The sequence below is a fragment of the Ambystoma mexicanum genome, chromosome 9 (genome assembly GCF_040938575.1).
Source record: "Ambystoma mexicanum isolate Mex_15411 chromosome 9, UKY_AmexF1_1, whole genome shotgun sequence".
NCBI lineage: Eukaryota > Metazoa > Chordata > Amphibia > Caudata > Ambystomatidae > Ambystoma > Ambystoma mexicanum.
In genome coordinates, this window is record NC_090931.1 from 1,529,003,826 (window position 1) to 1,529,028,861 (window position 25,036).

Here is a 25,036-nt window from a genome sequence, read left to right on the forward strand (position 1 = left end):
TCACTCATTTAGAATACAGCTATACCCCTCTATCAAATTCGGCCTAGTTGCTCACATATGAACATTACCCCATAAACACCTCATCATTCTAATACAAAGCAGCTATATCCCATGACAACCGGCCTAGCTGCACACATAAGCATCCTACAGAGGCCTAACGCAGCCAAAACCCAGTCTTGGTGTCCACCCGCCAGACTGCACGCATTCAACTTCAATAACACCACACCTAATGCTAGGATGCAGCTACCATTAGGAAATTACTCCAGCTGCACACATAACTGGTGCACCCAAACACCCCACAACACCTTATTCTCTCATCTGACCAGGACTAAGCTCCCCAAGGGCTTTCAACCTACCAGCGCTTTGAGGTCATACCAATGATATATAGAGCGCTATATAAATGCAAAATAACATAACATCCTGCCGACCACCCCCCCCCCCCACTACACAGAGCACACGCCCCATAGCTGGCATCCTATCCTCCCCAGCCAATACCCAGAGCAGAAGCCACTTAGCTGGCACCATGCCCCGCCCCATACCCAGAACACAAGCCCCACAGCTGGCATCCTGACCCCCACTACAATGAACACAAGCCCCATACCTAGCATCTTGGCACACCACTACCAAGAGCACAAGCCCCACACATGGCATCATGTCTACCACCACGTGGACCATAAGCCCCATTCCTGGCATCCTGCACCACCTCCCCCCCCCCCCCCAACAGCCAGAACAGAAGCCCAATACCTGGCCCCCGCCTCACACCCCCCCAGGCCATGGCAACATCCACTCTCAAACAAGCCGCTTTGAGCGGCAGTGGACAGCACTGGTTAAGCGGCCTCAGGATATTGGTACCGAGGTATAGGTAGGTTGGAAAAGCACCTAATCTAAACCTAAATCTAAGATGGGAGCAAGCTTCGACCATCAAATAAGTATAAAACAGTCCTAGTGGTGTCTTTGTGAAATAAAAGGGCCTATACTAAAAATAAAAATAAAAAAACATTTGCCAATCCATACACTAAATTAAAAAAAAAGAAGTGTGGGATAATTTTCATACCAAAGAAGTTCTTAAATTAATTACATTAAATTAAATGTTCTTAAATTATAAGTAAGGATGCTGTAATAGGGTCTCCCTTCCCCACGTTTTCAGCACGGGACAAGGTAAGACTTGCACAACACACGCTCGAGATTTCCCAGCATAAGCTAACAGTTTTGCTTTCAGCAATCAGGACCTTCGGTGGTTAAGTCTCTGCTCTACAAAAAAGTCTCTCGTTTCCGTAGACCTGATGTATCAAAATAATAAACAAATAGTTCTGTTTTCACATATACCAGGGTGATGCCTTTTCCACCCCTGGTTCGCCCTCTTCCGGGCTCAGACCCTTCTTTATTGTAAGCCTCCCTCTGCTGGGTTCATTGTGGCTATCAATACAATTTTCTTTGTGTTATTCACAAATCTTTAAACAGTTCAATGTGGACATCCCTTGGACGGGTTCACTCTTGTCAACAATGTATTTCGGGACATTGCCCCCCCTTTTATCGGCATCCCTCTTTCGGATCCACTCTTGCTAATCTTGTCAATCGTGCCTTTCTCATTCAACTGGTATGATGCGGGATTCATTTCCCTTTTCTTCACAATCATCTGTTGGCCAAAGACTTTTGACTGAACAGAGGATTTAACAAGACCCCTGTATGACCACTTTGACCCCCTTTACCTCTTTCCCAAGGCCTTCTGGTTATGGTAGTTTCAACAATCGGGTAATCGCCCAGATTGTCCTGAGTGAGCACCCATGTTGTGCCGGACTCCTCCATTGCTGTTTTCCCCCCTTTTTGCATCAATAGCTCTTTTAGCCTTTCATAGTTCAAATTAGCCGTTTACTACTTTTGTTAAACACATCGGTTTCTTATTGACTCTCCCCTCGGCTCACCAGCTGTGATGAACCACTTCGATTTCTTTTTCTTTGGATTCAAGGTTGGTAGCACGGAGACAAGCGTCTCTCCCTGCCTTGGTTATCATTGGAGAAGGGTCTCGTGTACAGTTGACCTCTGCTGCAGCACACGCTGGCTATTGTTACGATTCCTTCTGCAGAGGTTTCTCTGGCTTTAGTCGGAAAGGGCAAAGTCTGAGTTACCTCTCACGTCATGCGGTCTGCCTTGCTTGTATTGCGCTCTTGTGCTCCACCTTTTATCCGTGTGGGGATCAGGTGTGTGCGTGGTTCTGGTCAATTGCCCGACTATGCCTGATCCTGGTGTTGCGATATGTCATGTAAATGGCTCAAGTGTTAGTCCGTCGTCCTTCGTAATATGCAAAAATGTTCTTGTCAGAAAAGGGGGGGGGGTGTGGTGAAAGTTTTTGTGCATCCTACGTGGTGAGTTTGGGAAAAGGTGTCATAAGGGGAATACCACTTCTCACCCGTCAGTGTCCCACTTCCGCTCCCCGAGGACCCCGCATCCAGGTGATCCTCTCTCACTGGTCCACCCCCAGGAACTGGATCCAATAGTGATGGCTGTGTCCAGGCAACCTGGATGACAGACCCCCGAGGATTAGTCAGGGAGACCCCTTCAGGTTACTCACATAACCAAGCAGAAAATAAATATATAACATGAAGTTGAAAGAAACACAGCGGGCAAAATTCAAGTTTCTATTCATAAGAGCTGTCGAAAAACAACAACCTGCATTAAACAAGGTGAGAATGGAAAGGCAGCAATGTATGTAGGTTATGTTTTTGGTATTATTATATTTATGTAAATGTGTGCTGGACGTGAAATTATGTTCTACACTTATCTTCAAATAGACGCAAAGAGAGCACATTGTTTTTATTAAAATATAACATGCATAAAAAGTTACGTTTTATTTACATGTAGTTAATAGTGTTCATTTTGGCAATGGGTACTGAACTATATTTTTCTTTATTAACCCCTTATGTGCCAAGGAAGAGATATCTCATCCTTGACATTACCTCCGTAGTGCCAAGGACGAGATAGCTCGTCCTTTTTGGGACCTTGTTTTTTGTGATCCCTGCAAAGCAGGGATCACACAAAACTGTAATCCCTTCAGAAAGTAATTTTCACCACTGCAGCCATTTCGGGCTGCTGCGGTGAAAACACAAGGTGAGTCTCCATCTTGCTCCCCCTCGATCTCCGGCTGTATTTCAAGCCGGAGATCGAGGGAGGCGTCCAACGACACCTTTTGTGAAATCATTGCTCGGTGCAGAGAGGGTGCAGAGCCCGCGATCCGCGCCCAGCAATGCCCACTAGACACCAGGGATCTGTCTGAGAGGCGGGGGGAGGCAGGGGCTGCTTACAGTAAGCAGCCCTCTCCCCCCGGCCCCCAAAGCATGGGGGCACATATGTGTAGAGCAGTGGTCTTCAAACTTTTTGACCCCGAGCCCCCCCTAAGAAAAATGTCTCCGGCCCAGGCCCCCCCCTATAAACATGGACTCCAAAATTGTACTCGGTTGCGAACGGTTATCGCGCGCTGGAGTAGAATGGTGCCCCTAACGAAGGAGTGAATGCCAAACACCACGTTGTTTCAAAATCATTGCTTGCAATGATTCAAATCAGATTAGAGGACAAATATTTGTGAACAAAGCATTCCGATTTTGCTACAATACAAAGGACTCAACTAAAAATAGTGTTGGATATTTATTTCACAAAAACGAAAACACCCAATATTGCTGTCCTGTAGTAACATTTGCTATGCAAGTGCTGTAACAATTTGTTTCTCAAGTACAACAACGTACTGTCAATGCTGTCACTTGCAAGTTGGGCAGTGGCATACTGGAGAACTAGTGTGAAGGGTGGGCCTGCCTTTCACCAGCCAGCCTGTCAATATTGGGTTTAATTTTTCCAATAGCCAACCGCAGGCTTTCTTCCACCTCCAGCTTTGACCGATATTTTGTCTTTAGGGCTGCAAGTGCAGAGAACCCAATTTCGCACAGGTATGAGGTGCTGAAAGGTAACAGTACATTGACTGCACATTTCGATAAAGTTGGAAACTCTGCAGACACGTGTTGCCAAAATGCACCCAAAGACAATTTTCTGAATTGTCTCTCTAGTAGGCGGTCACTTTGGAGCTCCATTAGTTCCTCCTGGAGTTGTATTGGGAGATGGGCTCCTACGTCAGCTAGGAAAGGCTGAACCACCCAGTCATTCATGTTGCAATTGTCGTCAGGAAAGTACTTTGAGACTGGTTCTGAGAGCATTTAAATGGTTTCCAATTACTTCAGAAACACATGAAAGATCATACTCCGTCTCCTCAAGAGCATCTTCTAATAATGGGAACGCATCGGCTATGCCAATATCAACCCTCCTCCTCCAAAGCTCCAGCTTCTTCTTGAATGCTGATATTTTTGCATTCATGGCAAATGATGTGGTTTCTGTGCCTTGCAGGGAGAGGTTTAGAAAATTTAGCTTTTCAAAGATGTCGCCGAGGTAAGCCAACAGTATAAGCCAGCGTGGATCACACAAAGGCTCTGCTTTTGTCTGGTCTAACTCCAGGAGAAAGTGTCTCACTTCGTTTCTGAGTTCATAGATGCGATTTAAAACCTTTCCCCTGGATAGCCACCTGACCTCTGTGTGAAACAGCAAAGCATCATGGTCAGCTCCCATTTCTGCACATAAGGTCACAATATGATAAATTTGAATGAAATATATCATACATTTTGTAAGGATTTTTAGGTAAATAATCAACGTCTTAGCACTTCAAATGATTTGTAGATGGGCTTCAAGAAGAAACAGAATTTTTTCTGCTTGTCCCGCTCAAAGCGTTGCCTTCATCAACAGCATTACTATTCCATTTTTCAGAATCCCAAAACCTGCTCGCCTCCTCTCCCCCATGGCCCCTAATGTGGGGGGTTGCAGAGGGGAGAGCGGCGCAGGGGGGACCGGTGCTGCATTTATAACGCGGCTCCCCCCATGGCAGATTGCTGGGCTCCAGCAATCTGCCATGGGGGAGCCGCGCTGTAAAAAAACACTGGCAGGGCAGTTTCAGTCCCCTGCTCCCCTCTCCTCCTCCGTGCCCCATGGAGGGGAGGAGGCGAGCAGGGGACCGAAACTGCTCTGCCGGTGCTGTATTAATGACGCGGCTCCCCCATGGCAGATTGCTGGAGTCCAGCAATCTGCGATGTGGGGAGCCGCGTTATTAATGCAGCACCGGTCCCCCAGGCGCACCGGTCCCCCAGGCGCCCCTCTCCCTCTGCAACCCCCCACATTAGGGGGCATGGAGGAGAGGAGGCGAGCGGGGGACCAAAACCGCTCTGCCGGTGCTGTATTAATAACGCAGCTCCCCCAGCAATCTGCCATGGGGGAGCCGCGTTGTAAAAAAACACTGGCAGGGCAGTTTCAGTCCCCTGCTCCCCTCTCCTCCTCCGTGCCCCATGGAGGGGAGGAGGCGAGCAGGGGACCGAAACTGCTCTGCCGGTGCTGTATTAATGACGCAGCTCTCCCATGGCAGATTGCTGGGCTCCAGCAATCTGCCATGGGGGAGCTGCGTTATCAATACAGCACCGGCAGAGCAGTTTTGGTCCCCCGCTCGCCTCCTCTCCTCCATACCCCCTAATGTGGGAGACGCAGGGAGAGAGAGGCGAAGGGGGGACCGGTACTGTATTAATAACGCGGCTCCCCTGTGGCAGATTGCCACGGGGGAGCCGCGTTGTAAATAAAGGGTCACTTACCTCTCACAGGCGGCGGCAGCAGGAGCAAGGAACACAGGACACCACAACGCAGCCTGGACGCGCGATCCAAATGCAGGAAAGCGCGCGCCCAGGCTGCGTTTATTTCCTGTTTCATGGCCACGCCCCCAGCACATCCCACTGGCTGAGCATGTGCATGGGAGCCAGTGGCTCTCCATTGCACATGCTCAGATCAGTGCAGGAAGGAAAAAAAAAAAAAAAAAAAAAAGCTTTACTCTTCTTCTGCGCCAGGCATCACGCGCCCCCCGAGGCATGGCGGTGCGCCCCCAAAGGGGGGCGCGCCCCACAGATTGAAGACCTCTGGTGTAGAGCCATGGGGGCAGATGGCTGATCATCTGCCCCAAGGGAGGAGGGCAAAGAGAATTTTCTTTATTTCTTTTTTTTTTATTTTTTAAAATGGGATGGGGATGAGGGGTGGGGTTGCAGGGGCCACTAGGCACCAGGGATTTGTTTTTACTAATGAAAGGGTGGTGGCCCTCACCAAGTGGAAAGGGGGGGCACCCCTTGTAGCCCTCCCTGGGGGCAGATTTCATCCAATTAGAGGGGGGGCACCAGGAATAAGTGTGCAGGCCCCCCAAAGGATGGGGGGCCTGCAGGTTAGGGCTCGCCTGTAGGCAGATGGCTGATCGTCTGCCCCCAGGGAAGTGGGCAAAATGAAGAGAAAAAAAAAGGTAGATTTGGGTGGGAGTGGGGGGGGCCACTAGCCACCAGGGATTTATTTAATTGAAAAAGGGGTTGGCCCTCTCCCCCTCACCCCAAAGGGAAATGGGGCAACCCTTGTAGCCCTCCCTGGGGGCAGATATCGGATCCTAGGAAAGGGCATCTGACCCCAGGGAGGGTTGCATGAGATGCCCCCCTCTTATCTGCCCCCAGGGAGGGCTGAATGAGATGCCCCCTGCATTTGGTGTGGGGAGAGAGGGTCACCCCCCATTACATTAGAAAATTACCTGGCGGTTTAGGGTGCCCCTCAGCCCGCCCTAAAGTGCAGCATACCAGTTTCAATTTTTGTCTTTGTTTATCAAACACTGATGTGCCAATCTGGCCCCAGGGTGCCAAAACCTTACTGCCCCACCCACTGGGGGCCTGTTCCACAATTTTTGGTGGCCCTCTCCCCCCCACCCCATATGGAGGGCGGGTGTACCTCACGCAGCTTTTTGTAGGAGGCCCAGGGAGGCCTGCATGAGGTGTCCCCGCCACCCATTTGGTGTGCCAATCTGGCCCCAGGGTGCCCAAACCTTACTGCCCCTCCCACTTGGGGGCCTGTCCCACAATTTTTGGTGGCCCTCCCCCCCTAACCCCAAATAGGTGGCAGGGGTACCTCATGCAGGCCTCCCTGGGGGCAGATATCTGCCCGTAGGAAGGAGCAAATGGGTTTTCAGTGGTGGGGTGAGGTTCAGTAGACCACCAGGGATAGCTTGCAAGGGGTGGCGGGGGGTGGGGGGGCATGCTTGAAAATTATTGATTTGTTTTTGCTGGTGTGACCGCAGGTAACACATGTTTCTTGATTTGTTTACAGCTTTTTCTACGCGAGCAGCTGCAACGTTATGCGAGTACTGTTTTTTATTATTCTATGGTTAGGGCCCACTGTCAGTGGGGTGGTGAGACTGGGGCTGGATTGTTGGTGGTGTGGGTGGGAATGGGCCGTCGGGCAGATATGTTGGTGGGCTGAGACAATTGCAGGGGCAGGCCACAAATTGCCCCCCATGCCAGCAGAACATTGGTGTTTCCCTGGGAGTGGATCCCTCCCATGTGGGTTGTCCGTCTGCAAGCCCAGGCTCCACCTCTGGCTGTGCTACGTTACGGATGTCACCTCCTGGGAGGAATGGGGATCCTGCCGGGGCTCCCTGGAGCTGCTGCTGTGCTTAGGGGACGGTACACCCACATGGTACATGGATGTCCAAGGCAAGGGACATCACCTCCAAACGTCCTGGAGTTGCGGCTGGGCTGCATTACAGCTTTTCCCTTCAGGGAGGTATTGGCACACTGCCGGGACTCCCTGGTGGGGAGAGGCTGTAACGAAGGCCAGCCAGGGCTCCAGCAAAGTCGGCAGTAATATCTCTGGCCTTGGGCACCATTCTCCCATGTGGGTCTTTGCCTGGGGTTCTGGGTAATAAATTATGGGCCGATTTGCGTAAGTCAGACCTCTGTGTATTCAGAAATGCATGGGGGTTCCCCGTTTCCCTTGCTGGCTTCGACACCCTAGGCCCAAATCTGTAGGTTGCCCACATGAACAAAATCTGCTGTGCCGAAAGGCTTGGGGTTACCAGTGGGTTACCCTTTTCCTTTTGCACCCCAGGTAGGTGTACCCACACATGTGCAGTACCGTTTTCATCGGGACACGTGTGGGGACGCGGGAAGGTATGACATCTGTTGCTGGCAACGTGTTTCGGTGGGTGGCCAGAGGGAAATGCCTCTGAAATTGGCTGGAAATAAAAGACAATTCTCAGACATTTCGCTCTGGCCATCCACCGAAACTTCCCGCCAACAACACATGGCCTACCTTCCCGCATCCCGTTATTACGGATTCTGGGTAATAAATTCTGGCCCACTTCGCACAAGTCAGACCTCTGTGTATTCCCACGGGTGTCCTCTTTTCAGAAATGCATGGGGTTCCCTGTTTTCCTTGGTGGCTTGGACACTCTAGGCCCATATCTGTATGGTGTGCCCATCTGAAAAAATCATGAAATTCAGCTGTCAGAAAAGACTTGGAGTTAGGGGTCTTTTATGCGTTCCCCTTTGCACCCACACATGAGGTATCGTTTACATCGGGACACCTGTGAGAACGTGGGAAGATATGACATTTGTTGTGTTTGTGTGGTTTTCATAACGTTTCGACCCATTTGCTGGTGCCCTTTGTCACACAACCCTTTCATTTCCCAAATGTGCCCTACATTTAGTCGCTGTTTTAGGCACCATACACTTCTGTAACCTGCACAAGTCACCTACCCTTCAAAAGGTCTGCCTGTGCTCTTTCAAAAAATGTATACTTGCCATTCCTCACCACATTGGTTTTCCTGATTTACACATGCTAAGTGCATCTGTTCAGGCCGTGAGCGTAAAACTTCTGTGTACCATGGCTCAGTGTTTGGCTTGTGGTATTGCTTGTTTTGTAAAACACTACAAAAATGTGTGCTCTCCTAACTGCAAGAGTCGGGGGAATGTAGTGGGGCATTGTTTTCCTCAAAATTCATAGAAGACATTGCCGTACCAAGCCAACCATGTCCAACTCATACCTTTTTTTCAGTTATTATCCCGCTTTTTCCCCCAAACTATGGCATTTTCCCCTACTTATTTGTTGCCCGACCTACACAAATTGTAATTTTGTCTACTTTTCAGAAATGTATGCCTTTCTGTCCCCCAATTCGGCTTTCCTACCCTTTTCTTCTATTCCATCCACGCATGTCCAATTGGCAAAAATGGCCAAAATCGCCTACCTCTCACAAAACGGTTCATAACCACATCAATATAATGTTTTTTTCTTTTCCACTCAACCTGTTCTTGAAAGCTAGGAAATTGGGCAATTCAGCACAGCAAACCATTTGTTCCTCGCTCTTACAAGGAAAAAAACCACAGGCTTCTTTGTACAACATTTTATTGGCATTTTTTGAAAAAACACAAACTTTCCCCCCCCTTTTTGGTCATTTTCTCTCAACCCCCTACAGCAACCTAGGATTCTTGGGTGGCGTTACGACATCCTGCATGGGGGAAAAAAAGGGGACTAGATATCTCATGTAACAAAAAAGTTACAAGGCATTGGGGAACCATGGCACTTAAAGAGTTAAATCTACATAGGTTTATCCTAAAGATGTGTGGATGTCATGGTCACTGCAAAAACAGAGGCGATGGCTTAAAGGTTTTGACTGAATCTTAACCTCTGCCATTGTTCTGGACAATCCTCCAGACCATCGTTCATTCACCTACAAAGCCACTACAGAAGGGGAAAGACCATATGCAAATCAGACTTGGCCCCACCCCAAAAGGGGCAGTCCAGCCCGAACTGCTAGGTCACATCCCTTCTGCACGAGACCACAAGCATCCCCAGACATGTTTCAGCCTCATTTGAAGTCATCAGTGAGGAGTTGCTTAGGTCTCTAGGCCCAGCAGGCACGGGCCCATATCTGGGCATACCCGTCCCACTCAGGGTGACAAAGCAAAAACAAAGAGGTGATGGCTGGAAGGTCACCATCTGCCCGTGGATGGGTTCTTCAACCAAAACTGGAGCATCGCCATGGCAAATGGAACAGTGATCTCCATATTCTGGGACGATCATGCCACTGCAGTTGGCCCATTTGTGGTGCCAGTCATCCACACTACATGGTAGCATTTCATCAGCGAAAACATGCAAAGAGCAATGTTTTGATGCGATGTGTAACTAAATATTTTTTCTCACAAACAGAACGCTAAGTGCTTTTAGAGAAAAGGGATGAAGGAACTCTGTAGAATTATATCATACTCCACAGAACTTTCACCACTCAAATGCAGGGTTTAAAACATGGAAGAATGGAATCTGAAAGATTGCATGGAACATGGCCGTCCACCTAAACATGATCACTATGGCTTGGAGTAAACAATCTGTTCTTCCATTGATCATGTGTGACAAAAGTTGTAATGGCTCCATATGTATTCAACTATTTCAGTTGCATTAAGAAATAGAACTACTTCATAAATTCCCGACTATGAGTAATTATTGAAAAGTGTAACTTGTTACAGGATTGCGCCATTATAAAACACTTCCATGAATCAGACCGTGCGTGTGCGTGCGTGTGTGTGTGCGCATCTGCCTCGTTTTGCGTTAGGTACGTTGATGGCCTAGTTGCTGACAGTGAACTTTTGTCTAATGTGAGGAACTCTTGGTGACAACAAGTAAGACAGATCACAGTTCAAGGATGTTTATTGAACAATGAATGCTGTATGCAGGAAGAAAAAACACCTAATCTAAGCCTAAATCTAAGATGGGAGCAAGCATCGACCATCAAATGAAAATAAGGCAGTCCTAGTGGTTCGAGTCAAATAATAAGCGACTATACTATGAAACCTATTGCCAAACCATACAACTAATACAAAAAGGGTGTGGGATAGTTTTCAGGAAAGTGTTCGTAAATAATATGTCAGGATGCGGTAGCCTGGGACTCCCTTCCCCACGTTTTCTACACGGGGTAAGATGAGAGTCTGGAGCACAGCACACACTCAAGCTTTCCAAGCACAAGTTAACAGTTCCAATGGCAGCAATCAGGACCGTTGATGACCAAGTGTCTTGCCTTTGAGGGCCTGACGTATCCAATAACAAAACAAACACAAAGTTCTCTTGGTAGTTCACGTCGGGTGATGGTTTCACCCTCGTCTCCCACCTTTCTGGGCTGACCCTTCAAAAACCGTTCCTCTTCTTAATGGGTTTTGGGTCAGGACTTCACCCCTGGATCTCCCTCGCTCAGGCTCGGACCAGTCGACTGGTGGCCTCCCTCCACTGGGTACCCCATGGCTTTCAACAAGTCTAGCCGGTCAAGTGGCACAGCGAGTAGAGCACTCGCTTTGACATCTGTGCAGAGCCTGCTAGCGCAGGTTCGAATCCCGGCGGGGCCAAACTCAGCCTTTCATCCTTCCGAGGTCGATAAATGAGCACCACACACCGTGGGTAATAATAAGCAGCGCTCAGATACCTGAGGGTTCGTAGCACTATATAAGTGCCTAATTGTTATTATTATTATTATTATTATTTTTATTATTCTGCTATTGTTCTCACAAAACATCTATTCAACAGTTCGCTGTGTACCTCCCTTTCCCAGGTTCATGTGATCAGGGTGATAACGGATCACACCTGGGTCCCCCTCTTCTGGGGCTGATCCTTCTCTTAGACAAGCGGGACAGTGTACCCTGGCCTCTTCTTAGCATCTCAATGGGCCTCATTAAGAGTTTGTAGGTAGCCATGCCGTTTTTACCGGCATGGATACCCCCAAACTCTGGCCCCGAAAAATGGGAATTACCGGGCCATTCTGACCTCTGCGGGCCCGGTAATTCTCATTCACGGGACCCGGTACGTACCCATTCCCATTTGAGCCCCCATAAGGCTCAAATGGGAATGGGGAGGATGGTAGCAATGGTCCCTTTAATAACGGGACCATTGCTATCCTGTTGCATCCTGTCCTGCTAGCAGGTGCCGCTCTGTACGTCTGGTCTCACCAGGCGTCCAGAGCGGCACCCGCGAACAAACTCGTAATGTTGCAGCGAGGTAACAACGGCGCCGGTAGCACTACCGGCACCGTTGTTGCCTTACCGCAACACTTTTGAGGGCCACTGTCTTTTCAAACAGTTCATAGTTGACATTTCTTGCCTTGTCAACACACTGTTTCTCAGGACTTTAGACTTTGCCCCCTTTTCGTTAGCACCCCTCTTCTTGGTTCTCTCTTGCCAACTTCACATTCACTTGTAATGTTCATGGGATTCACTTTCCCCTTTTTATTTTCACCATGCAGGATTCACTTCCCTGTTACTTTCTCAAGATTGTGGATCAAAGTCTTTAGAGTGTACGAGGATTTTATTAGACTTCCAGTATGACACTTTGACCTCTTCTGGCGGCTCCCCTGCAGCCTTCTGGTTTCTGTAGTTTCGTTCAAAACAAAGGGGGGGGTGGGGAATCAGCCAGAGTCTTTCACATGAGCACCCACGTGGTGCCGGAACACTCTGCAGCTGGTCCTGAAGGTCTGTGTTGTGTTTTATAGCTTCACCACTGGGTCTCCCTCTGTCGGGCTCAGAACCTTCTTAATGCTCCTCAAGGTTCTCCCTCGGTCGGGCTCGGACCCCTTTCTAGGTGCCAAAGGCCTACCTCTTTCGGGACAAACCCTGATCGCAAAAGTCACAATTTTAACAAAAACAGGTTGTGGGACTTCTAGGCTGATTTTGCTCCCACTTTCTTGCTACCCAAAATGGCACTTTGTAATTGGGAGCTGCAGGAGATATAAGGGGATGTTCGTAGGAGGTCAGGGTCTCTCCCTCTGCCCCTCAAAGACCTGGGTTTGCCTGCCTGGCCCAGGGGAGGAGTTTAACTGTTAGTACCTCCAGGCCACTCCAACTACCCATGGTCTTGCCTTCTGGAGGGATGGTTTCCTCCTCCACACTGCAATCCCCTCTCTGGTAGCAGTGCCAGTGTTTGGGCGGTTTTCTCCTCTAGGCCTCCCAGGATCTCTCCAGCTCACATTGGCTCTCTCCTGCTCTCCGGTACCTTCCAGTATCTCTGACTCGCTCACAATGCTGTTCCTGACTGCTGCTTATATACTCCCAGCTAGAGTTAATTGGAGTCAGGTGTGAGTAGTTGTCGCTCTCTGCCTGACCTCATTATCGGGACAACATGGAGACTATCCATAGGAATCCATTGCCCATTGATTCCTATGGGTAATCCTCATGACACCCATCTACCTCTTCCTCGTCCCAGTCCTTGTGGATTTCAATGGGGGAATGGAATTATGGGAGATGTAGTATTGTGGAGAGGTAAAATTCGTTTTGGGTTTTTAGAGATAATTTGGATTTCCCCTGTTGTTTTCTGTGTCTTTTCCATAAGGAAACGTGCTTGGGAGGGGTGGGATTTTGGTGACAACATCCCATAAAGACTGCTGTGATATCAGCTAGGGGTGCATTGGAAAAATTGGAATACCGCTCTCACCTAGGGTATTCCGATGACAATTACCCCGGACCCCCTACCTGGGTGATCCTCCCGCACTGATCCACCCCCAGGGTCAGGAATCAAAGGTGATGGCCATGCCCTGGCCACCCCAATAGAGGATTCTCGGGGTCAAAATGGGAGGATACCACTAGGTTTCTCACACTACGCTGTGCAACAATGCCATGACAAGAGACGTAGCACATCAGTTTGACATGGCGATGTCAGCTTGATGGGCGGGCGTTATGATTTACTGCTTCCAGGGCACTTGAATTTAGGGCAATTGATCAACGGATAAGATTATCACAAGGTGACTTTTATATACTCGTCGGATCGCATGTCTACATGTCAGAAAATTGAAGGTAAGAGGCATTGGAAAAAAAAAATCTGCTGGATCGATATATGCTCAAAAATACATGCCTTATCCAATGGGCCAATACTATTCCTGAGACAACTACAAGTTGCTATGCCTATTCTGCATTGCTAGGAAGGACGGGATGTCCAATCCTTTATTTTTCTAGTTGACTGCCGCTATGTACCAATCTTCTCCTCTTCTCCACGGACAGCACTGTACTGCACATGCCCAGCCTGTTACTTGCTGTAGCACATTTCTCGTTGTTTGAATGACATTCTGTTCTTTTTCTGAACCCTTTTTAATAGGACGCTGCTTTTGTGCTTAGGATACATTGCATGGTTTGATATTCCTTAATACAAATTCAGGGGATCATTTTCTGAGTAACGAAAAGGAGTAAAAATCATGAATAAAACCATTACCAGGTTTTCTAGGCTCTGTGTGTTTCAAAGTACTTGGTGGGCTGAGCTAGGACACCACCTCATCAGCTCTGCTTTCCAAATACGCATGTTTTACCCTAGCACCTGAATTTGGTGGCAGGTAAGCAGCAGATTTCTATGGCGCCTGTCTTATGGCTGCCGGTTTTCCTAGAAATCCATGTTAATGCCCCCTGCCATGCCTACATCGCTGGAGGCAGAAACACTTGTTTGTACCACGATGTGCAAACAATGCACACACTCCCAGGTGTGCCAGGAGTTATGTGCATGTATTGCACTTTGTGTTCAAAACAGTGAATACTGCACAAAGGAGACTGCAGGACATGCACGTGCACGCACTGGCAGTCCCCTCTGTACAACTACCACATTTTAGGAAATGGGGCTTTTTGAAGTTAAAGAATAAAAGCATCATAAAACTGCATTTTTGGAGGACCATCATAAAGAAACGATTACAAAGACACTCAGGGATGTGATATATATTTTCATTTGATTTTCAAACTTTCAATAATATTTATTTTAATAAAAAAGTGCTCCAAGATGCAGTGGCGTAACACAAAATGTGGGGGCCCCCCTGCGAGCCATGCTGAGGGCCCCCCCCAGCTCAGCAACAAATCACGGGTCGTGCCACACTCTGGGCCGGCCTAGATCATCACGCTTGCACAATACGCATGAACGTGCTGCCGAAGGGGTATACCGCACACTGTACTAGGAGAAAGATATAAATATGTATTTTAATGCAATATACAGCACACTTTCTGAGAAAAATTGGCTAAAAAGCCAGAGTGTTTGCCATTGTTTTGTAGGGTAAAACCAATCCAATACATGCAAACCACGCGTTGCTATTAAAAATGCCATGCCACATTGAAAACATGTCCCACTGGCTGCACAATGTAGACCAGTGTAGACACATTATAACATTCCAGTAAAGCATGCCAGGCCACATTTAGACATACCTAGACTGGTTGCGCAAAAATGCCAGTCGAAGCAATAACACTCATCAAGAAGAGAGCACACATTGAAGCCCGGGTGTCTGCTGCCTCTAACAACACAGCAAACTCTTTAAAATCTGCACGGAACTGGTCAATCCTGTTGCGGTCTCCACCTCTCCTGTTCCCTCCCAGGCCCTCTGTCTGGCTCTGGCCTCTCACTTCTCTGCTAAAACTCAGGACATCCTGTTTACTATCTCCTCTTCCTCTCTCTCTTCCTCTCTTGTCCCCCCCCTTTGGCCATCTCTACCTCTCCTCCTCCTTTCTCTCTGACAGCACCTGACAAGGTTTCTAGACAAGTCCGATCCATGAAAGTGGCATCCAAACAGGTGCTCCCCTGCTCATCCAGCACCATCAAGGACCATATTGACACCCTCGCTGCACCTTGGCAGATTTCTGTAATCACTCTTTCACCACTGGAACGTTCCCCTCTCCCCTTAGGCACTCCCTTGTGCACCCACTCCTCAAGAAGCCGTCTGCCGATCCTACCTGTCCGGCAAACTAACGCCCAATCTCCATCACCCCATTCCTGGGCAAACTCTTGGAAAAAAGCTGGCCATCTCCCAGCTTACTCTCCACATTGAATCTGTTGGTTGTCTCCATGACCATCAGTCTGGTTTCAGAGCTGCCAGAGGCACCAAAACTTCTCTCCTCAACACCTGTGAAGATCTGCTCTCTAACCTCGATTCCAGCATTCCTTCTGTCCTAATTCTCTTTGATCTTTCCTCTACTTTCGACACAGTCAATCACGCCATCCTGATCAATCGACTCTGTGAGAATCTGGGCATCACGGATCAGGCCCTGGAGTGGCTGACCTCCTTCCTCTTGGACTGCCCCTTCCAGGTCCAACTTGGTCCCTTTCTCTCTGCCACCTCTCTCTCTACCTGTGGCATTCCCCAGAGCTCCATCCTCTCACCCTGGTTTTTCACCCTCTACTTGGCCCCTTTGGCCCACCTGATCTCTACCTTCTGCTCTAACTTTCAGAATTATGGGGATGGCACTCAGCTTTCCTTCAGGCTCCTCTCATCTCTTGTTCATTCCTGACTGTCTATCCGTGATTCAGGATTGGTGCACCTCCAACGATATCTACCTTAGTGCCATTAAGATGGAGATCCTTCTCATTGGGACCCCTGCCCCCGCTTTCCCTCTCTCACTCTGGAGGCCCACCTTTGTCCCTCTTCCTTCGCCTTCCTGCGAGGCAAAAAACCCTTTGTGTCATCTTCGACTCCACTCTGTCTTTCTCTCCTCGCAACTCTGACGTTGCCAAGAAGTCCCACTACCTACCAGCTGCTCCTTCTCAAAGGGACTCTTCCCTTTCTCACTTTCCCCCAGAAGCTCACTGTCTCCAGAGCCCCGTTTCTCTCTAGGCTGGACTACTGCAACAGCCTCTTTCTCAAGCTGCCTTCCTCTCTCTGCCCTCTGCAACTAATCCAGAACAGGACTGCAAGACATATCCTTGGCCACAAGCCCAGGGATCATATCTCTACAGCCCTGAAATCTCTCCACTGGCTCCCGGTGGTTGCAAGAATCAAGTTCAAGACCCTTTGCATTGTCCACAAGGCTTTCTGGGGTCGGGCCCACACTACATCCAACGCTCTCTTCCAAAATACCTTTTTTCTCTAGCCCTTTGCCCGGCTACCTCCAACTCTCTAAGGGCTAGATGCTTCTTCAGGCAGAGAGTGAGGGGTAGATCTCTCTCCTCCGCAGATGCCTCCCTGCCCCTCTCAAACTTTAGCGGACCACCTGATGTTCCAGAAGCAGCTCAAAGCTTTCCTCTTCTCCTCTGCTTTCGCTCTCTCCCTCCCCTGCTGACCTACCTGACCTACCTGTCTGCTGTACCGACTGGTTGCTTGGCTACCCTCAGAGTCTCACTGAGCCCAGGCTCTTTCTTGATCAGTCACCCTTGCACTGCCTCCGGCCTACCACGCACTTAGGGAGTGTAACTGTAACCCTACAGTCCCTTGTTCTCCTTGCACTACCGAGAGCCGCAATGTCCTGGCTGCACTTACTCAGAGCATTACAGCCCTGTTTTCCCCTCCCTTCTTCCTTGCACTTCCCCTTCCCTTTCCCTTTCCCTTTCCCCTTGCATTTCTCATTCTCGCACTTGCACGATTTGAATAACACAACGCCTAGTAAGATCATTTGTCTTGTCCACCCTCTATCTTCACTCCATTGCTTGTTGCGCCAAGAAACACTTGTGTATAGGCGTGTTATGATAGACTTATATCATATCATTTTATCACAGATGCTCAAAAAAATATACAATGCTGCAGTAAGAAATGGCTAGACTGGCAGCACCCAAATGCCAATCTAGCCAGATAATTACACTTAGCAGGACTGCTTTATCAGAAATGCGCAGTTAAAAAAATGTAATACCAAACTGAGGAATAACTAGACTGGGTGCACCAAAATGCCTCTCTAGCCACTAATACCACATATCATGCCTGCTTAGCCTTGACATGGACAACCATTATGATTTATCGCACAATCCCACTGCTCACACATCCCCTCTCCCTCCCATGCCCTACCCCAACCTCCAAAATCAGCTCCTTCGCCCAGAATTACCTTCACTTCCCTCTTCCTTGTCCCAGAGCTTACGTTTGAGGCTCCTTGTCTCATAGGTAAGTACTGGGATGAGGAAGAGTGGGATTAGGAGTAATAAATATACAGGTGGCTAAGTCAGGCATTACCTCCATGTACCTCTACCTCATCCCAGTACTTGTGTATGAGGCATGGTGCCTCATACACAAGCACTGCCTCATACACAAGTACAGGGACAAGGAAGAATAGGACTAGAAGTAATGACGGTTACCAATAAGTAATTAAGGCATTAAACAAAAGTAGGGGCTGAACAATATTCAGTTGACTGGACTGCAGCACTCACCCCCAGAAATGTTGGGCTATGTTGACTCAACCTGTCTGACCTTCAGAGAAGTTACCGGACAGAACAGGACACAGATGTTAAATGGCACCCGGGTTTCGCTGTTAACAAGGGCCTGCAGTTACTAACGTAAAGCATTTCACTGTTACTACCTGCATCCAAATGCCAAATTTTTTAGACAATTGAAATTGTGATGTGGGTTTAGTACTTTCATGCCAGGGAAGTGATTGTAAGGGTAGAAAGGGAACAGGAGACCGTTCATTCTCACAACAGTTGATAAGTGGGTGCTTTCACACTTAAAGGAGAGAGTTAACTGCTTGTAACATTGAAGCTGCACTAGAATAGTCTCATAAAAATGCGTTAAGAAGTTAGTGGCCCCCACACAAATAAGTTTGCCTCCCCCACCACCTGTGAAGTTAGTTTATCTTCCAACATTTGAAGGATCAGCCCCCCGAAATGTAGCTTTTGTTGTGCCCCTGAACAGAAGCACAAACACCATTCACCATATACATGCATGCATGCATGCCCAGCCCTCCTTACATTTAAGTGTGCACTCATTCACCATACAGGCACACCCAGGCAGCCATTCATACATTTAAAGTGTGCACCCTTTCACCGTACACGCACACACGCACACCCAGTCACCCATACATTTGTGTGCACCCTTTCACCATACACTCACACAGGCAGCCACCTCCACATTAAGTGTACACCCTTTCACAATGCACTCACACACGTCATTGGGTTGAGGGGAGCCCTATTACTTAAAAAAAGAAATTGGGCCTCAGTATAAGTTTGCTGGTCCGGTAACAACATTACCGGTAAGCTTGCCGGTACTGTTGTTACCAGACCGGCAAACAACGAGTTCTGCTCCCGGGTGCCTTCCTGCCCGCCATGTCTGACCTGAATGGTTAATTGCCCATTCGCGGGACCTGGAAAAAAGTGCAAGTTTGGCGGCAGCCTGCCGGTTTTACCGGCAAGGCTACCGCCAAACTTTTAATGTGGCTGATTGTTTCTTTTTGAAATCACTCTGACTTCATAAAGAAATGATTTCTGTTAAAGACCGAACCATAACGGAAATCATTTCTTTATGAAGGCAGAGTGACTTCAAAAATAAACTATTTCTTTTTGAAGTCATAGGGCTACCCCACCCCATGGAGGCCTCCAGCCTGGGGTCTTCCATGTCATGGGGCATGGGGAGCCCTCAGACTTCAAAAAGAAAGTTTCTTTTTGTAGTCACTCTCTTCATAAAGACATTTTTTCTGTTAAAGAAATAATTTCTTTATGAAGGAAAAGTGATTTCAAAAAGAAATAAAAAAAAAAATATTTAGAAAAAAAAAATGTCTTCATTTTTTTCCTCCAAGTGGGGCCCCCTCCCAGGCATGTGCTAGCGGGCCCCCCCCCCCGCACCGCAGGGGCTGCAGGGGCCCCTGTTACGCCAGTGCCAAGACGCCACTCATAAGCGATGCTGGTCAAGGTTTATGGATTTAATCAAGTTACCCACGTAGGAGAAATAGATCACGAGTAAATTCATTTTCCCTTCCAAATTCCCAGTAACTGCACATAAGTTACTCACCGGTGAACTGCTGGGGACTGGTTTTCTTTCACTGTCCTGATCATCATTGCAATAAGTCATTGCATCCCTTTTAGTGCAGAATATAGTTAAATAATAAAATGCTAAGATCCTGCAGCATAGAAGATGGGGTGATCATATAACATCCAGCCTTGCCAGGAAGATGATTCTAGCAACTACACAGAAAAGACCAGGCACGCACACATATACATTTCATAAGCACATACAGTGTCCCCTTGTAAACACCGGCCACTGCTGAATCCCACCAAGTGCACCATTTGCTCACCTCTGGGTCTGCTGGGGCTTTCACGTCCCTCATCAGTGCCATAGGGGGCGTCTTCCTCTTTTATGCATGCAGAAATAAATTCATGCCCTATGATATAATTAGATCTATTCAAAAGGAGAAGTATTACATAATGACAAAAAGCTTAATCAGGGACATTTATGTGGGGGAAAATCACAAAATATGTTGCGAGTAGGATTCACTGTTTACATATACATCAAACAACTCTATATTGAGCTGGCGCAGACTGATGAGATCTGATCACTTCGTCTACTAAGGGTCGGCCGAAACAAACAGATTCAATCACCCTCTCCGTGTCCATTAGTGTCTAACCAGGGCCAGCAGAGACAGAGGGATTCAATCACCCTCTCTGCATCCATCGGTGTCTAACCAGGGCCGGTAGACACAGAGGGATTCAATCCCCCTCTCTGCATCCATCAGTGTCTAACCAGGGCCAGCAGAAACAGAGGGATTGAATCACCCGGTCTTCGCCCATCAGGGTTTAACCAGGGTTGGCAGATTCAGAGATGTGGTTATGAAGTTTGATAAAATAATATTTCAGATTAACGTAATAAAGAAAAAAGGTATTAATGTGGATATTCTGAAAAAAGAAAGAAAGCTAGGCTTATTGTTGCAGCTGGTCTGTTAGGCGACTCGTTGATTACAATTGAGTCCCAAAAGGTTCCACTAATTGTTACAAATTGAGCACATGGGGAGTGGGGACAGGAAAAACCCCTTAGTGCCATATGTCCAAACCAAATTATCGTCTCGTCACAGGTCACCTGATCTGACGGTAAGCCAAGAAAAACCTGCCATAAACTGTAATACACGTATGCCATAGCATGCAAAGAAATCCAGGACTGTCCTGGATTACTTTGCATGCTATGGCATACGTGTATTACTGGATATTCTGAAAGTTTCAACACTAAAAACTTGCAAAGACCAATTCTTGTTCTATGGAAAACCTTGTGGGTATTGGAGCAGAGGGTCTAAAAGGCATTCCTGATATACTTTAAATGACACCAGCAAATATACCACACCCCTTCCTCCTTACCAGAGCCGACAAAATCATTTATTTTCATTTCTTCCGTTTCTGTTTTCAGAGGATTCTTAGATTCCAGGTTAACATCTCTTTTTATGTTGAATAACTCCTCTTGATCCGCCATCTGTGATCCTGTGGCAAAAGAACACAAGTTCATGACTTCCACCATGTGACAACAATTTCCTTCCTGCTTTTAGGCCCATTTTGCAACAGTCGTCATTTTGCATAAATATATCTTGAGTGCACTTCAGAGAACATATATAACCCCTACAACCACAAAGGAGAAAACAAAGTGACGAGAAATAAAATAGGAGAAGTCAAACATTAGCACAATCAGAAGCTATATTCAAAGCTATAAAACTGCCTTTGCAATTATATCACCAGCATCTAAGCATGGCAAAGAGCTTTTCCACCAAACCTGCCTGACTCTCACAACCAAACCATAAAATAATTTATGGAGACGAGAAAACTATTGCCAAGGAAAGATGAACTTAATCAGGAATGGGATCACTCAGGTCTTGGCTTCCGCAGCAACTCACCTGCTGAATCGGTGCCGCCCTCCCAGCATCATCAATATGATGAATCCAGTTACACAAGAATCTACTCCAAGCGGTGTACAATCCCAGACACTCTGCATTTCCCCCAACAGACCTGATCCCATGTCAAGTGCTAAACAGCTGTTCGCCACCACCCTGCAGTAGCCCTCACAATCCTCAATCTGTGCCCTTCCCCTAAAACTCAGTTCCACATTGTAAAATGGACTCAATCTCCTCACTACTGAAGAAACATGTTTTGAGCCAGCAGTAGCAGAACACTGACATTCAAGAGGCAACCTTCCGCTTATAGCCAAAACATTACAAAGGCAGAAGTCACACAATGACTAAAACCCACCAACCAATTAGGATTTCTGCATCCCCATCCAATAAGAGGATTGCCCGTGTGATGAGTTCAATGGTGTCATCACTCTTTTCCCAGCTGTGACCTCCCTGCATATTTCCAGGAGACCGCAGCCACTACCTGATCCTGACCCTGGGGACGGCTATATGAGGAAGGATCACATGGACGAGGCAAACCCCAAGGGAGTGACATTGGATGAGACAGAGTAGCCCCCTTTTTTCTTTTAAGAATACCCCATCCATTTCCTGTGCCTTAATGGCATATGCCCATATCTCCCCTAACCCACTTATGAAGATTAGGGAGAAAACCTATGCATACTTTGTACACATAACTGGTGCACCCACACACCCTACGACACCTTATTCTCTCAACTGACCTGGACTACGGCCCCAGAGGGCGTTCAACCTACCAGCGCTTTGAAGTCATACCAATGATATATAGAGTGTTATATAAATGCCAAATAACATAACATGTCACTAAGAACAGACTTTCTTTTTCCTAAATGCGAAAATAATGGGACGAGAATGATGTCCCAAGTAATGAAGATCAAATGGAGGCCAAGAGCTGAAGCCGCGCTCTTGTTGTTGTAGAGAAAGGAAAGTTGCCAAGAGATGTAAACCAACAGACCACCTGACATGCAGACACTGGCTAGAGAACCATCATCCTCTCGGCGTCGACTATGGGGCTGGTGTGAGGTTTGTGGAGTCAACGGGCTCGCTGAAGGAACCGAGAGGAGTGGACTGCAAGGAGCATCAAAGCAGACGAAAAGCTTCACCGTGTTCGCAGGTATCGGAAGGCAGCATCCTCACCACTCGAGCCCAGAGAGACGCCGAACGGAAAAGCGGGAACCGCAAGAGGCACAAAAGCTACAAGGCAGAGGCGACAAACAGGAACAGAACACAGAAGAGCTACAGGCTTGCCGTGGGAATACTCATACATGCCATTAAGAGCCAGTGAGTCCACCCAAGGGAAGCAGCGACACTGTGGTGAATTGGCTATCTCTCCGAAAGCAAATAGCATGTAACAAAGTATGAGAAAGAATGAGCAACTGAATACTCGTTTAAAAAGACAGAACAAAGGACATTTAAGTTATAGTCAAGTTTGTGAGTTTATGTCACATACCTATACAGAAAGCCCTGGCAGGATAGTATACCAGGCAGATTCAAGTTGCAACAGAAACGCCCTGACAGGAGAGTATACCAGGTAGATGCAAGCTGCAAAAGTATTCATACGAGAAAGTCCTGGAAAGGAAGCATACCAGGCAAACTCAAGTTGAACAGTGTGCAAAATACATCAGCTAAGGAAGTCCTGGTAAGGGTACAGCAGGCCTGGCAAAAGGCTTGGTGGAAGTAGATCAGGAGGAGAGAAAACCTGGCACAAGAGTACACCAGGTAACCTACAACTTTACAGGTTAACAGCCAAGTTGTTTTTTTACACCAATTGTGTTGATCAAGAGAAGCCTAATGAGACGGATATTATTGAAAGGATAAAACAGAGTGAAGAGAAATCCAGGTTAAGGGAACCACCCTCTACAACGAAGAACTCTGTCCTTGTGGAACTTTGTGTGTTGGAGTTACACATTTCCTTTTTGAACATTTACACACCACTTAAGGCTAAAGACATTGCTGTTTTCACCTTGGAGTTAATTTTGTCAGAATTTAAGTGCCAGAATAGTATTTTGGACACTGGGCAATTTGCTTTGGACATCTTGACATTGAACAGATCCTTAGTTTATGTTAGGTAGGGAAAAACCTCTTAGAAAGAGAGGCATTTCCCAACCCCCTTTTTCCTTTGTAATAAAGGAGTATGGCCAAAATCATTAACCCCCTGTGTCCGTGTCGCATTCTTTGCTCCTCACACCTGGGACATGGCTCAGAGTCAGCCTTTCTGAGGATCGGAGAGGGCTTATTACCTAGTCAGGATGTAGGTCATTTTACAATGCTCATACTTAGACTCCTTAGCAGTATTTAACACAATCACAATTTGAATTATCTGTCCTCTGACAGTGTTACATTTGTTCACATCCTTCCTTCCAAATGGACAACTCAGGAGTGCAAAACACGCACCATATCTGCCACTACACACTGTCTGTACAGTGACCCACAAGGACAACAACAGTTACCCATCCGGAAAATCATACACCTCAGATACTCACTCTTTCACACCACCCTCCCAAGCACTGAGTCCCCTTACAAGAAGGACACAAATAACTGCACATCACCAAAGCACATCATGCCAACCCCAGGCCCCTGCAGGGAGTGTGAAGCAGACAATTGTGAACAGGCAAGTGTTAGGAAATGGTGCACTAGTAAATGCTCCATTAACCTTTCCCAAGAAGTGCAATGTCAGAACCAAATAATGCATGAGGCAACAAAGTATCACAGATGGCCTCAAGAACACATCAACACTCGAAGACGGTTCCAGGGTTTTTATTAAATGCGCGAGTAGAAAATCAATATCTCTCTCTCTCTGCCCTAGTCCAGACTTCGCCAACTCCCAAGGTGATCGGTAACCCCCACTGTCTAAGATCTGGCTGACGAGTGGTGAGGCCTGAAGGCAATCGCCTTATCTCTATTACCCCTTTGGGATCTTATAGGTAGATCCTAGCCTGCGGTCCCACAAGAAAAATGATCTGAAGAAGTGGAGCCTTACAGTCACCCAGGTCTCACTTGGTCTTTACCTATAACGCTCTTATACTCCTCACCCTGGTGCGCGTTCCCTCCCGTCGCTTCCTCTTACTCACTGCCCTTCTCTTCTATTTCTCTCCCTCCCTCTGTCTGTCCCACCAATGCTCTTCTCACTCTCCAGTACTCCTTATTTTATCCCTCTACTTTACTTCTCTCTCTACTTCTCTGTGCTCCACTGCACCACTCTTACTCCGCTTGGTCTCTCAGTCTGCCTTCTCCTCCCTTAAACTCACCTGAACAACCCACAGTTTGACCGTCCAGCCCCCTTTTATCCTCCCTCTTTCCCTTCCATTGGCCCTATACCTCAGCAAGTTCTCCATCCAATTTCTTCCTTGCTCACCCCCAGAGGCTGAGTTAGAGACAAGAAACCCTAAAGCAGCCCTTAAGCCCTGCCCCCGTTTTCACACACAGGTCCGGAAGTGTGCTGCAATGGCGCCCTAATACAAATCAAGTCATATTAGAGTTTGTATTTTTGGTTGAAGGAACGTCTGCATGGCTGGTCTGTGTTGCGCAACGTTCCGCTGGCTTTCGGTTTGCTGTTGCACTCTCTTGGGCAAGCT

At 47.6% G+C, this 25,036-nt stretch overlaps 1 protein-coding gene across 1 annotated transcript in view; it reads right to left on the reverse strand.

Moving 5' to 3' along the window:
* The window catches only part of LOC138487560 (zinc finger protein 16-like), a 127,316-nt gene that overhangs the window by 60,035 nt on the left and 42,245 nt on the right, over positions 1–25,036 (reverse strand). Inside the window, exons 6-7 of the mRNA XM_069614040.1 lie at positions 20,905–21,024; positions 19,854–19,940 (exon numbers count right to left, since the gene is read on the reverse strand). Of these exons, the coding sequence (XP_069470141.1) occupies positions 19,854–19,940; positions 20,905–21,024 (207 nt within the window). The remainder of the gene's footprint in view (positions 1–19,853; positions 19,941–20,904; positions 21,025–25,036) is intronic.